The 16,992-nt window shown below is 63.8% G+C and overlaps 3 protein-coding genes across 3 annotated transcripts; all 3 read right to left on the reverse strand.

Moving 5' to 3' along the window:
* Positions 1–1,173: 1,173 nt before the first annotated feature.
* Positions 1,174–6,618, reverse strand: LINJ_16_1280 (conserved hypothetical protein; the record flags this gene model as incomplete). Its single annotated transcript, XM_001464574.1, has 1 exon — positions 1,174–6,618. The coding sequence occupies one exon, from the start codon at positions 6,616–6,618 to the stop codon at positions 1,174–1,176; it is 5,445 nt and encodes a 1,814-aa protein (XP_001464611.1).
* Positions 6,619–7,562: 944 nt separating this feature from the next.
* LINJ_16_1290 (hypothetical protein, unknown function) lies at positions 7,563–14,075 on the reverse strand (the record flags this gene model as incomplete). The annotated part of the gene is made up of 1 exon (XM_001464575.2): positions 7,563–14,075. One exon carries the CDS (start codon positions 14,073–14,075, stop codon positions 7,563–7,565), a length of 6,513 nt encoding a protein of 2,170 aa, XP_001464612.2.
* A 2,376-nt stretch (positions 14,076–16,451) lies between these two features.
* On the reverse strand, positions 16,452–16,895 carry LINJ_16_1300 (conserved hypothetical protein; the record flags this gene model as incomplete). The annotated part of the gene is made up of 1 exon (XM_001464576.1): positions 16,452–16,895. One exon carries the CDS (start codon positions 16,893–16,895, stop codon positions 16,452–16,454), a length of 444 nt encoding a protein of 147 aa, XP_001464613.1.
* Positions 16,896–16,992: the final 97 nt, after the last annotated feature.

The raw sequence follows: 16,992 nt of genomic DNA on the forward strand, positions 1-16,992 counted from the left end.
GCTCCGTCTCCGTGGGTCTTTGTGAGGGTGTGAGGTGCAGTCCGAGCACAGGCGAGAGGGAGGGGTGCGTGGGAGAGAAGTAGAGCACCCTCTGAGCCCAATAGGAAGCGCTGGTGAAAGAGCTAGATGGCCGATAATGGGGGCACCACAGGCCTGACTGTCTGTGTAGAGTTGAGCAGGACGATGTGCGTCTGCGACGGTTCTCTCTCAAAGGCACACCAAAATTTTTTCGTTATTGGAAAGCGTTCTCCTCCTCCTCCACCTCCACCGCTGCCGCCCCTCTTCGGCTGCAAACAGCAGAACGGTGCCAGGAGCGTATTCACGTCTGCGTGCGCGTGGGCAAGCACGGCTCACGCGCCGAGCAGGGAGGGAGGGGGTTGTGCGTAAACTTGACAGCAAACCTATGCGCCACCAGTTTTGGGCCTCGAGGGCCGGCGAGAGGACGTGAGAGAAAATAGAGAAGATGCGTTCACGCCGTCGCCAACGGCCAACAACAACGGATGAGAGCGGAGGGGAGACCGAGGTGAAGGTAAAGGGAGACGCGCACGGACGCGGTCATCCACGCGTTTCATACGCAAGGGGATGTGGCGCACGGGGGCATACCATGTGGACCCGAGCACGTGCGCCACTTGTCGCTTCCCCGCATACTCCGCGCCTGCACCGGCCAACTCGACGTTACGAGAGGCGCCAAAAAGGAAAGGGGAGGGCGCGGGTGAAGTCGCAGCGGCATTTTTGGCGCGCGGGGGAGAAGACACCTACACGGAGGGAGTGGCGAGATCGCTTCGTTGCGGCACCTGACAACAACGCACACATGCTCTCTCGCTCGCACTTCCCGCCATCTCGACAGTGTTGCGAGCCATCTCGTCACTACAAGCCGCCGCGGCCTTCGCAGAGCCGCACAGAAAACCAGATCGTGCGCAGCCCCTTGGGAGCCTCCCCCTCCTCCCCTTTCGTTGCTTCGTATTCTTTTCCTGCACGTGCTTGCGGTCTTTCACTGTCGAGGGAACATATCGTCACCGAGCTAAGGACGCGGAGTCTCTCCGTCGCACGACCGCCGCGATCCCCCTTCACCATGTTTTCCTTGCTATGGACGTCATAGCATGCCACAACTATCAACCCAACAACACCAGCAACATTCCACACACTCACGCGCACGAGCGCGCCAACGCCGCCTCACTTTTTCCCGCTTGCGCCGCGATTATCCCCGCTGTTGTTGTTGCTGCTGCTGCTGCGTGCTCCACGACTGCCGCGGGCTACGCCGGACGGACTGGCGGGACGAGAGCCCTTTCCGCGGCCGGCTCCACTGCCGCCGCCCTTCAAGCTACCCAGCAAGCCCTTGACACGCGTCGACGCGGATGCCGCCGTCGCCACGGTGCTGTTGCTGCTACTACTGCTGGACGATGAGGCAGGAGCTCGGCTTTTCTCGCTGCGCGCGCCGGCGGCAGCGCGGTGGCCCACGACACTGGCAAGGTTGAACTCGCCGCTGCCTCGGCGGCTGCCAGAGCCGGACTGCCCGGCGCGCCCACTCCCTTGCTGGGAAGGTCGGCGGCCTTGCGCGCTGGCCGACTCGCGACCGCCACTGCTCAGCGCGGCCTCTTCCGTGCTACGGCCCTCCAGCACGTTTCGCCAGTAGCGCTCCGCGTTGCGGCGGAAGTCCTGCTCGATGGCCGTCGACGCCTCGTTCTCCAGGGCTCGGGCGAGTCCAAAGTTGGCGATCTGCGCCTCGGCCTGGGCGGACGGCATTGTGGCGCTGTACTCTTTTAGCAGACGCTGGTAGAAGCTCAGCATCGGCGCGACACGGTAGAAGAAGCGGTTGAAGCTATCGACCAACAGTGGATGCGACGGAGCGCCGCCGGTGATCCCTTTCAAGAGGTAGCTTAGCTTCGGGTTACTGGCGATGCTCTTGAACAAGGCAGAGCTGCGCAGCGCGTTGGCCAGCCCTTGGTCGTTCTCCGTGGTCACGTAGACGACCTCCTTGTCGCGATGCGTCATGTAGGTGAGCGACTTACAGTTCGCCGCGATGAAGCCAGAAGCGGGGACGCGGGCTGGGCCGGCCAGGATGCCGTACCGACGGAAGCGCTCCGCTGTCTCGATGGACTCGATGAGGGTATTCTCGTACTGGAATGGCCCTATCTCCGGCGGCAGCAGGCGCACCTGCGTATACTGGCCCGTTCCCTCTGTGCCATCCGCGCGGCGCGCGTTGTCCACCTCAAAGTACTCCACATCACTGGTCAGCTGCTCCGGTTGCGTCGAGATGTTGCCCAGAAACTTCACAAAGGCCTCGATGGCGACCGTAATGTTGGGCACAAACTTGCCCAGCATGTATTCGGCGTACATGTGCTGCGCTTTCTGGTGGTCGTTCGAGCACACGGGCAGGAAGGCGTTCAGGAACTCCTGCCGCAGCGTGGGGTTCGCCTTGTTCTGCTGAAGTGCGTAGAGGACATCGGCAGCGACCCCGTCCTGGCTCCACGCCAGCTCCTCCAGCACCTTACCGACCATCTTGTCACCGTCGCCGCTGCCGCTGCTGCCGGGACTGGAGCCGTGCCGCGTTCGCTCAAGCATCTGCTGCACCGCGCTGATACCGGCACCGCGGGAAGCACCGGCGTTGGCGTTGCTGCTACTGCTATTGCTGGTCGCCGTGGAGACATTCGACTGCGGGCCATTCCAGCTGAAGATGAGCGACACCGGCACAGCAAAGTCGCCGCCGCCCAGCAGCTCCTTCTCGGGGCACTGGGCCAGGCCGCGCACCACCATGGAGATGTTGTCCGGTGTGACGCGCATCTTCGACAGCAGTTTCGCCAGTTCCCCGACGAGCACGAGTGTAAGCATTTTCGCGCTCTCCCGCTCCAGGCCACGGCTACTCTTCACAGTGCGCTCCATAATGATCGAGCTTGGGATGCCGCGACCGACGATGCGGGCCAGGCCGATCTGAAAGCGCTGCAGCACATCCTGTTGGATGTACTCCGCGTAAGTGTTGTTGGCGCCGCTGCCCGCCGGCGAAGCGGCGAGGGCGCCGCCACCGCCGCTGCTCATACCAGCGCGCTGTACGAGGCCGACGATGTACGACTCATCGCTGTCACCGCGACGGAACTGACTCGCGTGCTCCAGGGCGAAGGCGTTGCGGTCGACGTCCACCCAGATACATCCGGCACTGCTGCTGCCAATGCTGTCGGCGGCAGACGCATCCGCGCACGGCACCGCGAGACGCGGCACGTGAGCCGGAAGTCCACTATTGAAGTCATCGAGCTCCTCCTTCAGGTACCGCTGCAACACCTTGCGCAGCAGAAGCGACGGTGCTCGCCCCTTCGTGCGCCACTCCTCCACGGAGAGTAGAAGCTGGCGTACATTCGCGTCGGACTCACCGCACTGCTGCAATGCCCAGGCTTGGATGTCCTGGCTGCCCAGCTTCTCGTGGAAGAGCCGCACAAGTGCGTTACCGAGGCCGAGCACCTTCACGCGTTGCTGCTCCGCCTCGAGCGTGTTGAAGTGCGCCGTGTCGTGCTGTGGGGAGTGCCCGTTCGGGCCCAGTCCAAACCCCTTCGCGTAGTCTGCTGCAATCTCGCTGATGCGCTCACCCATGCCGTAGGTTGTGCCGAAGGGCGGTCGCTTGCCACCAAACGGCAGCTGAGCGCCTTCAACGATGCGGCGCTCACTGCTGTCGAGAAAGGCCATCTGCTCGCGGTTGTGCTCCTCCCAGCCGAACTCCAGTGGCGTCCACCACGATTCGTTGAGGCGCAGCGACTGCGTCTCCGTCGGTGACTTGACGAAGTTGCCGGGCCGGCGGCCGCTGATGTCGCGTAGCGCCTGCTCGATCGCGCCCACCGCGGCGTCGGTGATCTCCTCCGCCTCGCCCCAGCCCTTCTCCAGCTCATCCCGGTCCACTGTCGGCAGTCCACACACACGCTGGTGCTCCCACTTGCCCATGAACTTCACCGACCGCTCGTGCCGCTCCGGGATGACAGAGAACGCCTGCGGGTTGTGGAAGTACTGCCGCGCCAGCAGCCGATCCTTGTACTCCTTCGTCTGGAAGTCGTCTTGCGTCGTGTGCTGCGCGTAGCCGTACTTCTTCACCTTGGGCGTGTACTTGCCCTGGATGAGAGACGCCCACTGCTCCCGCTTGAACGGCGCCTGCTCAAGCTCCTTGAGACGCTCATCGACGAAGTCGTTGCGGAACGGCGTGCGCCACGACGGTGGCTCCTGCAGCAGCGCCGGTGCCCCGTCTGCGTCTGTCAGGGTCTGCAGCTTGTACATCTGCTTCACCGTCTCCGGGTCGCCGAGCGGGACAGCGACGCTGCGGTCGAGATCAGAGCTCCCGCCGCGCTGCAGGTGCCACTGCACGTACAGCTCGCCTCCACGCACGCCGACGACCTGGCCAAGATGCTCCTCCGGCAGCGTACGCTCGGCATCCAGTACCGTCACGACAGCGCGCCTCCGCGTCGTCTCCACCTTGGCGTAGCTGGACAGCAGTTGCAGGCAGTCCGCGCCGAGGTTTAGCAGTCCCTTGCTCGTCTGCGATGCAGCATCGCGGTGCATGGCGTACAGGCTCCACTCTGCCTCGGCACCGCTCTTGTCGACGCCGACCACCACCACGTCGAACGCCGCGGCCCCCTCCGGCTCCTTTGGAGTCAGGCGCAGCACCTCGCCCGACTCGAATCCGCCAAAGACGCCGCACGCCTCCGGGGTGGTGTCAAGCAACACGGAGGCGTTGCGCACCGGGTCTGTGTACGGCACCGCCGCGGGATTGGCGTACGCCCGACTCCGCACGAGCACACGCTGCCCGGCGTGGGTGACGCCGTACGGCTTCAACACCTCCGCGGCGGTCTCGAATACGCGATACCACGCTGTGTCAGGGAAGACGCACCACGACGAGCTGCTAGTCGCTGCAGGAGAGTGCTGCCCGTACTTCTTCGCCATGGCTGCCTCCTCCGCCTGGCGCTCGGCTTCCAGCTGCGCGCGCCGCGCGCCCCGACTAGCGATGCGCTCCTTCAGGTACAGCATCTCGCGCCACTCCTCACTCGTGTACGCTTCCTTGGGAAGACCGGTGGCGAGGAAGGACTGCTCAATGCCCTCCTTCACGGCCCGCCAGTTTGCCACGTGCTTCGTCTGCGGGTCGACTTTGTAAGGCACAATCGCGGAGGTGTCGAGCTTCCACGAGGCAGGCGGCACCCGCACCACGCCCTCCTCACGTTGCTGTCGGCGATACTTGCTCATCTCCATGTCCAGCCGCATCTGCAGGGGCGAGTGGGGCACGCTCTGCGCGTCACCCGTATACTTGGCGGCTCTGCTCTCTAGCTTGAAGGCGTTGGTGAGGAGGTGCTCGTGTGGTGTGCTGTCTAGCAGGTCATCCGCGGCCTTCTGCATCGTCGGCGTGATCTGCACTTGCCCCAGCAGAAACTCCTTTGAGCCACGAAGCGCGTGCAGGAAGTCGACCATCTTGGCACGGTGCTTCGTCTTGATGTAGACGGAGAGGAGAGCCTCCACCTGACGCTGCGTGTGCGCCGTCGTGCCAAAGAACGGGTCCTCGGTGGCGCGGTACCACAGCGCCTCCGCACGGCGCATCACGACGTCGTACCACTCCTTGCCCCAGTACTGATGCGGCGCCCATCGGCCGCGGTGCTTGCGAAACGGCGTGTTTGGGTCACCCTCGCCGCAGTAGCGCGTCGTCGCGTAAGGCAAGCTGCACCGAGGGCAGTAGTCCTCGTTTACGTAGTTCGCCTCCATCTCCAGGAAGATGGCGAAGAGGTCCTCCAGGTGCTTCGGCCGCGCCTTGGCAAACTGGTCGTACAGGTAGTGGTCCTGGAAGTCGAAGCTGCTCAGAGCATCGTGGAAGGCCACAAAAAACTCGTGCACGTGCTGCGCGTGCCGCGAGCGAAACGCGCCGATGTCGCCGACCGCGTCGTAGTGCTGCTGGATGAGGAATGAAAGCCGGTCGAACCACGCCTTGCAGTGCTCCACGGACTTGACGTCGCGCACCTCCATCAACTCCGGCCCCAGCACCGCCGCCGTCAGCTTCGACGACGGGTTTGTGAGCTGGTTTCCGTGCGCGGTGTTGCGGTAGAGCGTTTGGTTCCACACCGGCTCGTAGTGCAGGTTCGTGATGGCAGGCCGCGGCACGCCCTTGTAGCGCTGGTCTGTGTTGAGCTCGTAGGCCGAGTCGCCCTGGCGGCCACCAGCCTGATCTGCCTCGAAGCCGTGGGGCCGACCGAGCAACAGGTGCTCCTCCCGTTGACCAAAGACGTAGTGCCGGAAGAACCGGTTGGTGCTCGCGTCTGTGTCTGTCTCCCACAGGCTCATGTGCTTCGTGTATATCGGCGTGATATGCGGCAGCCCGCGGCGGGATTTGCCGATGTTGCGCTCATTGCTGAAGAGGCCGTAGCGCTTGTCGTGAACGTACGACGGCTGGCGCGCCTCGTTGTGCTGCCGCTTTGTGGCGTACTTGAAGGAGTAGCGGCGCGGCTCGTGCAGTGAGGCGGAGGCGGCCGCAGCGCCAACGCCGCTTCCCAGCCCGCTGCTGCCGTTGAGGACGACACTGCCGGCGCCGATCGCGGCGGCGGCCGAGCACCGCGCCGCTGGAGAGCGCGCCACCGTGTAAGCGCTTCGCGCACGCGCGCGTAGCATGGCGCTGCTGCAGAGAAAGGGGGAGTGGCTGGGGGAAGGGGCGGAGGCGGTGACCGCACTCGACTGGCGAAGAGAAGATACGCACACACAAACAAGACGTCGTCTGTGACCTGCACCCGATGCACGCGCAGGATGCTCTGTAAAGATGAGAGAGAGGGAGTAGGGTCCAAGACAATCACCGAGGACGACACAAGACACACACCCACACCCACACACGACGGCAACAACAGCGAACACAATGAGCGAGCTTCTCGCCGTCCCACGTGGGGCTCGTTACTGGAGGAGGATACCGAGATGCGAGGCGGGTAAGATGGAAAAAGTACGGAGAGGGGGCAGAGAGTGAACGAAGTGAGCTCATTACATGGAGGGGGCGCAAGGAAGGACATGGACACCTCACCGATGGATGGACTCACGAAGCGACAGAGAGGGAGGAGGGGTACCGCACCCCCTTGAGCCCATCGCTCTATCTCCCTGGCCATTGCTTCCACAAGCAGCCAAAGGAAGGAGAGGAGAGGGGGGCCATAACACTGAGCGAACCGACAACCCGTACTGGAGTGCGGATTTTAGGCGGACGTTGCAGGCATCTGCGCTTGCGTGGATTGTCGGATTGCGTGTGTCGAGTAAGGCGATGGCGCCCACGTAAAGCAGAAAGAGGCAGAGCGAGGCAGAGGGAGCCAGGGAGGAGGAGGAGGGGGAGGGGAAGCAACCATGAAAAAAAAACACAAAGCAAAACAGAGCGAAGCCCAGGAATAGGGAGCAGCGGTCCTGCCATGGCGATGGACGCAGCCACATGTCATACCCACAAAACGAATGCCCCCCCCTCTTGCGGTGTTTGACCACCCCGCACTCAGTTGCACGCTGATGCACACACACACACACACACACACACAATGATGACGGTGTCCTCATCTCGGCCTTGCCCCGTCTCGCGTGTGCTTGTCGGCTTACTTGATGGAGATGTGAACGCGCTTCGCCAGCGCGTTCGCCGCGGGGTCGTCACTGTGTCGCGCGCGCCACTGCTCGTAGTGCTCGGTCAAGAACCCGAATATCTTCTTCACGGCATGTCGCTGCGGCGCTTTTCTTCTTACCGTCTCTTCCCCACCGCAGTACGGTTGCTCCAGGGGCTGCTGCGCCCTCTCCGCCGCCTCTTTCGCGGCCTTCGCGCGACTGCCAGCGCTACCCGCCTGCAGCCGTGGTGGGATCGCAGCTAGGGCGTTGCGTCCATCCACTGCAACGTTGACGGTGCCGCTCGCAGCACTTGACGACGCGGCCGGCGGAGGCGGGACAGTGGCAGAAAGGCGCTTGTAGCGGGAAGTCTCTGAGAGCGTTTGGTGAAGGCTGCCACTGGTGTAAAGCAGGGAGCTGCTTCTGCGAGCGGGGGCGCGTGGCTGCCGCGCTTCCTCCATCATCTCTTTGTAGTAGTAGTTTGTGGCGACACAAATTTCGAATTTCGGCACAAGCTCCCCGGCCGCCGGCGAGGCAGCAGCAGCGCTCCCGGACGCGCCGTTCGACTCGCCACCGTTTTCGTATGCTGTGGCCGCCGCGTCGGGGCCACCCTTGCTGCGCCGCCAAGCCATCAAAACCGACCGGCGCTTCATCGCGCCCTGCGACGCGATGAAGGCGTTGCCGTGGTGCTCCGTGTAAAGCTCCTCGAGCGTGCGGAGGTAGTGCAAGACGGCGTCGTAGAGGGCGTAGGCCTCGGCGCTGCGGAAGGGCTGCCCTCTCACACGGGCGCCGCCACTGCCTAGGCCCGTTGTGTTCGTCACTACATAATTGGCATCCTCGGCACACCGAGTCGAGGTTGACTCCGTCGAGTTAGCCGAATCCGCTCGGTCGCGGCGCCGCGGCTTCCCTCTTAGTAGTTGCTTCGTCTTAGCTACGGCGGAGGTGATGCCCGACTTGCGCTCAATCGAGTCCGGTATCACACCCCAGATCCAGATGCGCCGCAGGACAACGTTGTACCCGTCGCGCGCCAGCACGTCCTGCACCGTGGCCCCTGCTTCCTTTGACCACCTACCTGCTGCCGCCACCCCGCTGCGGTACTTAGCACGCAGGAAATCGGTGTAGTAGTACAGCACGCCAGCCAGCACACCGAGTGAGCCGCCGGAGAAGGCGAAGGACAGACCAGTCTCATCCATGCCTACCCGCTTCACTTCACGTAGCACTTCCTTGGCGAGGCGGATCGGCTGTGGTGCAATGACAATGTCGTGTAGCAGGCGCGGCGCTGGCAACGGTGGAAGAGGGTCGATCGTGTACTTGGTCGTTCCCGCGTCGCACAGCTCACGGCGTTTGTCGGCGTCGCATGCGTCCGACTGCGTGACGGCGTTGTTGTACGTTCTCAAAAAGCCCAGCGTGTCACCGCCGTCGCCGGCGCAGCAGAACAGGCTGTCGCGCGATATGGTCAGCAGCGACATCAGCATCGGCACCCAGTCCGTGTGGATCTCCTTCACGGGCACCTCCTCGGGGTACTGCCGCATCATCTTCAATGTAAGAAGCGAGAGGTCGACTTGATCGGGCCGCGTGTGAGGCAGGAAGATGGCGCCAAGCTGAGAACTTTCTTCCAACCTTTGCAGCAGCTCACTGTGGGCGGTGGAGACGAGGTAGTGCATCTCGTCCAGCTCCGATTTGAGCGCCCGCAGCTCACGGTCCGCCAGCTGCCACTCTCGTTCGCCATACGACGCCTCCTCTTCCTCTGCACCAGCGCAGGCAGTTCCGCCGGCTTTCCGGCGCGCCGCAGCGTCGCTGTCGACGTCATCACTGGCGCCGTCATCGCCGCTACTGCTGTAACATCGAGCTACTGCTGCTGCCATGGTCTCCGATCGCTCAGGCAGGGAACGCTGACCAGGATAGTGTGTGTGGTCCAGCATGCTGCGGAGACCGGTGGACGCATTGTCGTCCGAGTCCCTGACGCACCGCGGCTTCTCAGCATCGGCGGCGCCGTCCGGGCGAGTGTCGTCGCCTGTCGCTCCGCCCTTAGAAGCAGCGACACTGAAGCACTGGCTCCGCGACGACGGCGTCTCTCGCTGCTTCCAGTCGTCCTGCAACAGCGAGGGGGCAGTCAGCGGGTCGATGACGGTCGGAGAAGCGGAGCTGCCGTTCGTAACACCGTCTCCAGTAGGGTTGCCGATACTGTCGCCGGGCACCACCGACGCTGTAGCTGCCGCCGCCAGCGCCCTTCCATTAGCCGCAGTAAAGTTGTTGCCGACCGCGCTGTCGTTCTGCAACGAATCGTCACACAGGGGGCACTCACTGGACTCTGAGGAAGGCCCTGCAGAAGTGTGCTTCGGTGGCGCCGTGTCGGCGGTGCGCAGCAACAACGCAGCGGGGAGCGGGGCACTAGGAAGCAGCGACGCAGAAGTGGGATCGACGTGTGTAGTGGAGCTCTGCACGGCAGCGCTGCCGGTGGGGGTTTCGTGCTGTTCCTTTCGCAGCAGTAGTGCGGGCGAGGCGCTAGGGTTAGGGCTAGGGTCGGCACAGAGTGGGCGCCCGGTGTGCGGCGTCGTCGGACTTCGAGGAGTAGACAGCCGCGGGCTGCACAGCACCTGCGCTGCGACCTCTACTCCTGCCTGAACTGACACTACCCTCTTGACATCGCTGCTTGACAAGGATTGCAGGAACTGCGGCGTCAGGCTGGTATGGCCGCTGCTGCTCCTGGGATCGTCACGGCTGCCTCTGCGAGCGACTGAAGCGGGAGGGGGTAGTCGAGGGAGGGACCCGGCGTCGGTGGCGCCATCGCTCGTCACTGCGTGTGGCGCGGGCAACTGCGGTGAGCGCAAAACCTCCGGCAGCTGACGTGTGTGGCACGCCGCGATCATCGACTCGACTTCGGGCGACATCACGGCCCGAACAACGGGGTCAAGCGGACCTCGGTAGTAGGTGTTGTACGGCACGCCGCGTAGGATGGTGGAGGCAGTCGCGGAGACGTTCATGGGCACCGAGGCGGCAGAGAAGCTGCCTGTGCTCGCCGCCCCGCCCATCGCCTCGGCATGCTGCTGCGAAACAAAGGACGCCGCCTCCAGTCCGGTGCCGCCACTGGCGTGGAAGCTCAGGTTCATCGGGGCGACCAGGTGACCGGAGGCGACGCTGGATGCGAGGGCAGCGCTCGCTAGTTGCGTGCTGAGCAGCTGTAGCGAGGAGGCAATGCCCTCGTACCGCTGCAGATACAAGCAGAGAGGACGCGCCTTGATTGGCATGGAGAGGAGGTTGACCACCCAGCGCTTGATGCCTTGGACCAGCTCCGACACCGGGCACCCGTCTATGAGCGCCACAACGTCCAAGTACTTCATCCCACCAATCTGTCGGTAGGTGCCGCGCAGGAGAAAGTCATCGTCGTAGTTCGGCTCTGCCCAAAGACAGGGATTCGCCGCCGTCGGGCTAAGACGACCGCTGCCGTCACGCTGCTGGCCGCCTAAGCCGAAGTGGTTGGAGTGATGTCTCTTCCGTTGCGCATCGTCGTCGCCGCCGCCACGGCTGTCGTGATAGCGGTGCCGTCGCCGGTGCCGATGATTTTTACTACCGCCGGGGAGAGGGAGCTTCGACCACAGACTATGCCGGCGCCCACCGCCTTCGCCGCCATTCCTCGCTGCCGCTGACTCTCCGATGCTGCCGCTGCTAGACCGCGAGGCACGGCCTGTGCGGGAGTTGCGACTGTCGCTGTCGCTGTTGTCGTCCAAAGAGTCGTAATCCACCACGCCGTTCATGTCCGCGGCGTAGTAGTCGCAACCGATGCCATCTACATCTTCATACTCGTCGCCGGTCGTCGCACTCGCACAGGCCGCAAGAGCGGCGCTGTGTCTACTTTTTCGGCCCTTTAAGTGGGCCGGAACACTCGTCGCAGGCGCGCCCAACCAGCTAGCCGAGGCTTGGAACACCCTGCTCAGCTCGCTCGCGACGAAGGCGCGCTGCTGCCGGTGCCGGCGGTCGGCCGTGCGGGTCGAGGCGAGGATGACGTACAGACCTTGACGCCGCAGCTTGTGCCAGATGCAACTCTTGATGCGGTGCAGCTTCTCAGCGCGTGCGTGGTGCGCCACAGTGCGTGAGAGATGCCGCACTGATGACGTTGACATCCCCGCCGCCGCTGACGCAGCGAGATCTGGGGTGCTCGTGCCATCTGACTTGGCTCCTGCCTCACCGTACTTTTGCTGTGACGCGCGGCCCACTCGCAGCAGCTCGCCAATCCACTCCGCGTCGTCGTCCTCGCTGATCTTCTCCCGGTACTCCACCACCATTACACCACCGTAGCGGGCAGCAGTGATGCACCCGACACCGTACGCCTGTCTCGACTGCGCGTCGGCGAGGTTGAGAGAGACGGCCTTACGCCGGATGAGGGCAGTGTGGAAGGCGGTGGGCACAAGCGAGCACTCGTACATGGGGACGGCAATGACGACGTACGCGTACGGCAGCCACGACGCCACTAACGCTTCTGCCTCCATCGCCTCCTGCGCGTACTTTCCTGTGCACCGCAACGGGCTTAGCGGAGATATACTCAGCATCGGAGTCGGCTGCTGCGGGGGCACTTTTATGACGCGCTTGTGCGACTCGTCGGTTGCCCTGAGCAGGCTATGCGCAGACGGGGCAACTGCGCTCCTCACGTTGCAGGACAGGTTCAACGGCCGAGTCATCGCCAGGGATGGCTGCGACTGCGGCGGCGGTAGTGCGGCGGCGGTTTTCATGGCGGGCGCCGCGCGTTCCTCCGACTGTGCCGCTGATAGCCGAGGAGTGTTTTGCACCGGCTGCTCCTCCTCCTTTCCATCGGCGCGTGAGTTCGCGGCCTCAGCAGCCGGGGTAGTGTCTAGCATTGGAGCAGTCGCATGCGCCACATCCTCCGTGTCAGCAATGACAGCGTCGCCGAGGGCTTTGTTGGGGCTGAACTGGGGCGAGACATCCGCAGGTGGTGGTGCGGAGGTGTCTTCCTGGACTACGCCGAGCGGGGATGGCGGTGCCGCCGCCGCCGCCGTGGGACGCTGACTACGCGTGATCATCTCGTCGCTGCTGTCGCGACGCTGCCAGAGCCGCCGCGGTGCCGACATCGATTGCGCCACCACAGAAGTTCGGAGGAGCGGGGCCTCGCCGCCATTAGACGCGCCCTCGACGGTCCCGCAGCCGACGCTGCTGTACTGCCGCCCACCTGGCGATTGCCCTGGACTGAGGCTGTCCTTGCAGAACGTCGAGGGAGTCGGCCATGTAGAGGAGGCCATCGGCGACGATGCGATGGCAGCCTCTCTAGCTGCTGCGCGCCGATGCCGCCGCTTCTCGTACCGCGCCAACGACCGGCGCAGACGCTCTTGTTCATCCTGCAAGCTCACGTAGAGCCATCCTCCAAAGCACAGCTCTGCGTTCGGCGGAAGGGCCTGCAGTTCCATCGCCGTAATGCTCCCGATGATCACGGGCGGCCGCGTAGCTGCCACGCCGTCAACGTCGCGGTCTTCGATGGGGTAGTTGTTGGACGCGCTAAGAGGATCATCGGTCTCCCAGTCGGCGCCTGAGGAGGTTGTGTGTCGGGCTAGGGTGGAGCCGAGTTGTAAGGCGGGCATGTCCTCCACCGACCCACCATCGCCCTCGCGTAGGGGTGAGTGCTTCACTGCTCGGCCGCTCGTCTCGAGAGAGCTGCGCGAACGCTTCCGCGACGAAAGGGCCCTGCCAGGAGCCGCGACGACGCTCGACGTGGACGGCGGCGTACTCGCAGGCTGCTGGTCCTGCCGGGTGCCTGCAGCTGCCGACACAGGCGCGTCGTTCAGCCGCTTCGCGCGCGCCTCGGGCACAAAGGAGATGCGGTGATACAGCCGGTGCGCTGGGGCACAGCGGAAGACGACACCGCCGTAGACAGAGAGCTCGTGACGCCGAAGGTACGGGTGGTGGCTGTGTGCGGCCTTCTCCAGCTGAATCGCGTCTTTCATCACCGTTCGTAATGTTCCAGAGTTGGCACTCTTCGTCTTCCCTGCGGCAGCGACGCGCGCGTTGACCATGGAAAGCTCGGCGTCGGCGTTGGCGGGGTAGGGGGCGCCGTTGCTGCCGGACTGCCCGTAGCGCGTTGTCTTCGGAAAGCTCCCAGACGCTGGAGCACACGGTGATGGCTTGATGACTGGCAGGGGGCTATTAGGTGACGCTGGGGGCGATCCAGCGTGCGGGCTCGCGCCCACACTGACACTGGGGCTCCGCTGCCGACCACCGCTTCCCACGCCGATGCTTCCGCCAACGCCGGGCCGCGCTCCGGTCAGGTCGCCCAGCGCCTTGGATGGGTCCGCGGCCGCTGTCTCTTCCTCCTTTCTCAGCGTGTGCACGGTGAAGCAGTGGTTGTTGGTGTACAGCCCCATTACCTGCCTCGATACCCCCATCCACCGGCTTGCCAGGTACTCCTTTGCTTCATCCTCGCCGAGGACGCTGTTCCAGCAAGCGCCGAGGAAGTCCCGCTGGTAGGCAATCTGCTGCGCGTGCAACTTCTCGTTCGCGCAGCCCATAGCGTGCCCCCGCTCCGTCGATGGGTGTGTGCTTGTGGGTTGGGTTTCTGTTGCCGCTTTCTCTTGATGATCCGACGTACACGCCTCCGCGCCACCCGGAAAACTCGCACACACACAGGGAGCGGAGATCCGTCAGTGATGACGCACAAGCGTGGAATTCGTCTGTGTGTGCCCGTGCGATGGAAAGATGCAAAAACCCAACAAGGCTGGACACGCATGCAGCGCCAGCCGGAGAGAGAGGGACGAAGGGTGCCCATGCAAAGACGGAAGGGGAGTAGTGGGTGGTGATGGGTGAAGCGTGTGAGTGATGACCAAAGAAGACGCAAGGGTGGTTGGGGCGAGCAGCGCGCGGGAAAAAAGAAGCGACGCAGCCGCCAGACACGCGCGGTACAGCAGTGCGCCGAATCCGTCACCGCAGCAGCGCCCCTGCCGCAAGCTCTGCCCACTCCATGCTCCTCGGGCTTCCCCCCACCCCACCAGCAGGGCAGTCAGGGCTGGGGGTGGCATACACCTGAGTCACGCCGACACCCCGCCCATGATGTGGACGGCGCCAACGTGTGCGTCGTCGCAGGTCGCTCCGACGCAGCGCCCTCCAGGGTCTGGCCGCCGACATCAGCAGGAATACATCGCTCTGACCTCGCCACGCCGTGGGTGCCTGGGCCCTGCCACTCGTCAGCAGTGGTGCGGCGTTTGCCCGGGAATAGAGGGGCGGGGGGGGTGCTGGCCCGTGTGCGTGTGTATGCGAGAGATACCGCGCACTGCGGCACCCTCCTCTCCCGTCATCAGAGACGGGGGCACATTGTGAAGAGAGAATAGAAGGGCATATTGCCGATAACAGGCGGGCTGGGCGGTCCCCCCAAAAACCTTTGGACAGGCAGGGAATCGGCGCCTTGGGCACCATCCCAACGAAGCCGGCGGTGTTAGCCCTCCTCCTCTTGTTGCTCCGTGCAGTGGTGGTGGTGATCCCCACTACCGGGCGCGGGGAGCAGGAGAGGATGGATGCGAAGGGTGACTCGGTGGGCGCTACAGCCAAGATGGGCTGCACGTGCGTGTGCCTTGCTCACCCTAGGTATGAATTCGTCTCTGTTTGGATGAGTGTTGTTGTGCCTGTCTATCTACCGGTGTCTTCTCGCGTCGTTGGCCACCACACGGAATGGACTTGTCTTTCGTTCCTTCTTCCGCTCTACCGCAGCGTGAGCCCTCGACCCTCTCGTGGCTCACGTACACCGTGCCCCCGAGGATGGACACTCCGTAGAGAGGATCGGAAAGGGTGTGCGGGTGTGGGTGTAGGCGGCGCCGCCTTGAGCGTTCACGTCGAAACCAGAATAGCCGCAACCAAGCCAGCAGCACAACAATGGACATCAGCTGGCCTCACTGGGCGCACCCCTTCCTTCCGCACGTGCATGTGCTCTCCACTCGAGTCGTATCGCGCCGACCGGGCGTGTAAAGTGTCTGCGTGTGTTGCGTGAAGAGGGTGAGTGCCTGTAGAGAACGGTGCTGTCGAAGAGCCCTGTGGACTCGCTCCCCCCTTCATAAACGTGACGCGTTCCACAGAGAGCGAGGGGGTGCCACGTGCGCGCATGGTGTAATGGACGGAAGAGGTGGGGCGGGGCAGGAGGAGTGCTGGGCGAAGGGAGCAGCGCCAACGGCCTTGCTTTGCGCTCTTTCCCTTTCACTCCAGCACGTGCCGTGCTCCCCTCGCATGTTCTTCTGTTTCTGTTCCGTATCACCAGCACATCCCACCCACCCCCTCTCCCCCTCCGTGAGGTAGGTCCCACCATCAGCACACACAGCTGAGGCTTGTTCCTCTTGGTCACCCTTGGCGCCTGCGCTGACGAGTGCAGAGCACAACAACCTTTTTCTGTTTCTCTTGCGTTGGTGATTACGCGGCCAGTTGGGAGGTCGAGAGAGACATGGGCGAACACAGCATCTACCAGCGTCCTTACATCTCTTCCTCCAGCTCGGCTGGCGAATGGCACCAGCACACCAGCACCGCATCTTGAGCGCTGACACGCATGCGCTTGTGTGCGTGTGACCGAATCAGTCGAAGGAATGAGTAGCGGAGGAGATTTGAGGGGTGGGGTGGGGGAGGGGGCTAGCTCCCGGAAAAGACGACGTGGACGTCCGTGTGGTGCGCCGGCACAGACAGCACGCTCCATTCGTTCTCACTGTCCCGCCCTGCCTCCTCGTTTCCCTTCGGCACCCGCCATCACCGATCGGATAGATGACCTTTCCTTCTATGCTATTCCCTTGTAGGCGGAGAGGGAGTCCGTCACACCCACACACGTGTGTGCTCGTATGTAGGCACACGTGGACCTCGTCCACAGGAGCAGCCATCACTGAGAATCCTTTGCGGCATGCCCCCCCCCCTTCTCCCTACACGGAGGGCCTCACCTGCTCCGCGGCCACCAGCACCTCACCGTAGCTCGTGCCGCCGTCTTTGGTCTCGTGGATGAAGTCCAAGTATCGAATGCAGGCACCACGTACGACGATGCTCTGGATGCACCGCAGTGCGATGGGGTTCACCTCTATCGTGTCCTCAGCCTTGCGTGCCGCCAAGCCGTGGCTCCCGCAAACGGGGCTGCTGCTGCCAGCCGTTACGAGCGCGCGTGTCGCCGGGGCGTCCTCGCGCGAGCGGCCACGACGACGGCGCACTGCGGTGAGTGTGATGGCGTCTACCTTAATGTTCATGGTGGCCGCATCCATCTCCAGCAAGCGCCCCACCACCATTGTGCCGTTGGTGAGCTCCACATGGACGAGGGCGTGCAGCGCCGGCCCCCGCGCCAGGACGCCGGGGAGTGTCGCGACAGAATCGCTCATCCTCTCCCTTGCTGGAGTTCGGGCACCTTTGCGAGTTGCTCGCCAAGAAAGGACGAAGTGGGTCGAGGCGCCTCTGCGAGTGCGCCGCCTCCAGTCG

This window comes from Leishmania infantum, chromosome 16, assembly GCF_000002875.2.
Source record: "Leishmania infantum JPCM5 genome chromosome 16".
NCBI classification, from domain to species: domain Eukaryota; phylum Euglenozoa; class Kinetoplastea; order Trypanosomatida; family Trypanosomatidae; genus Leishmania; species Leishmania infantum.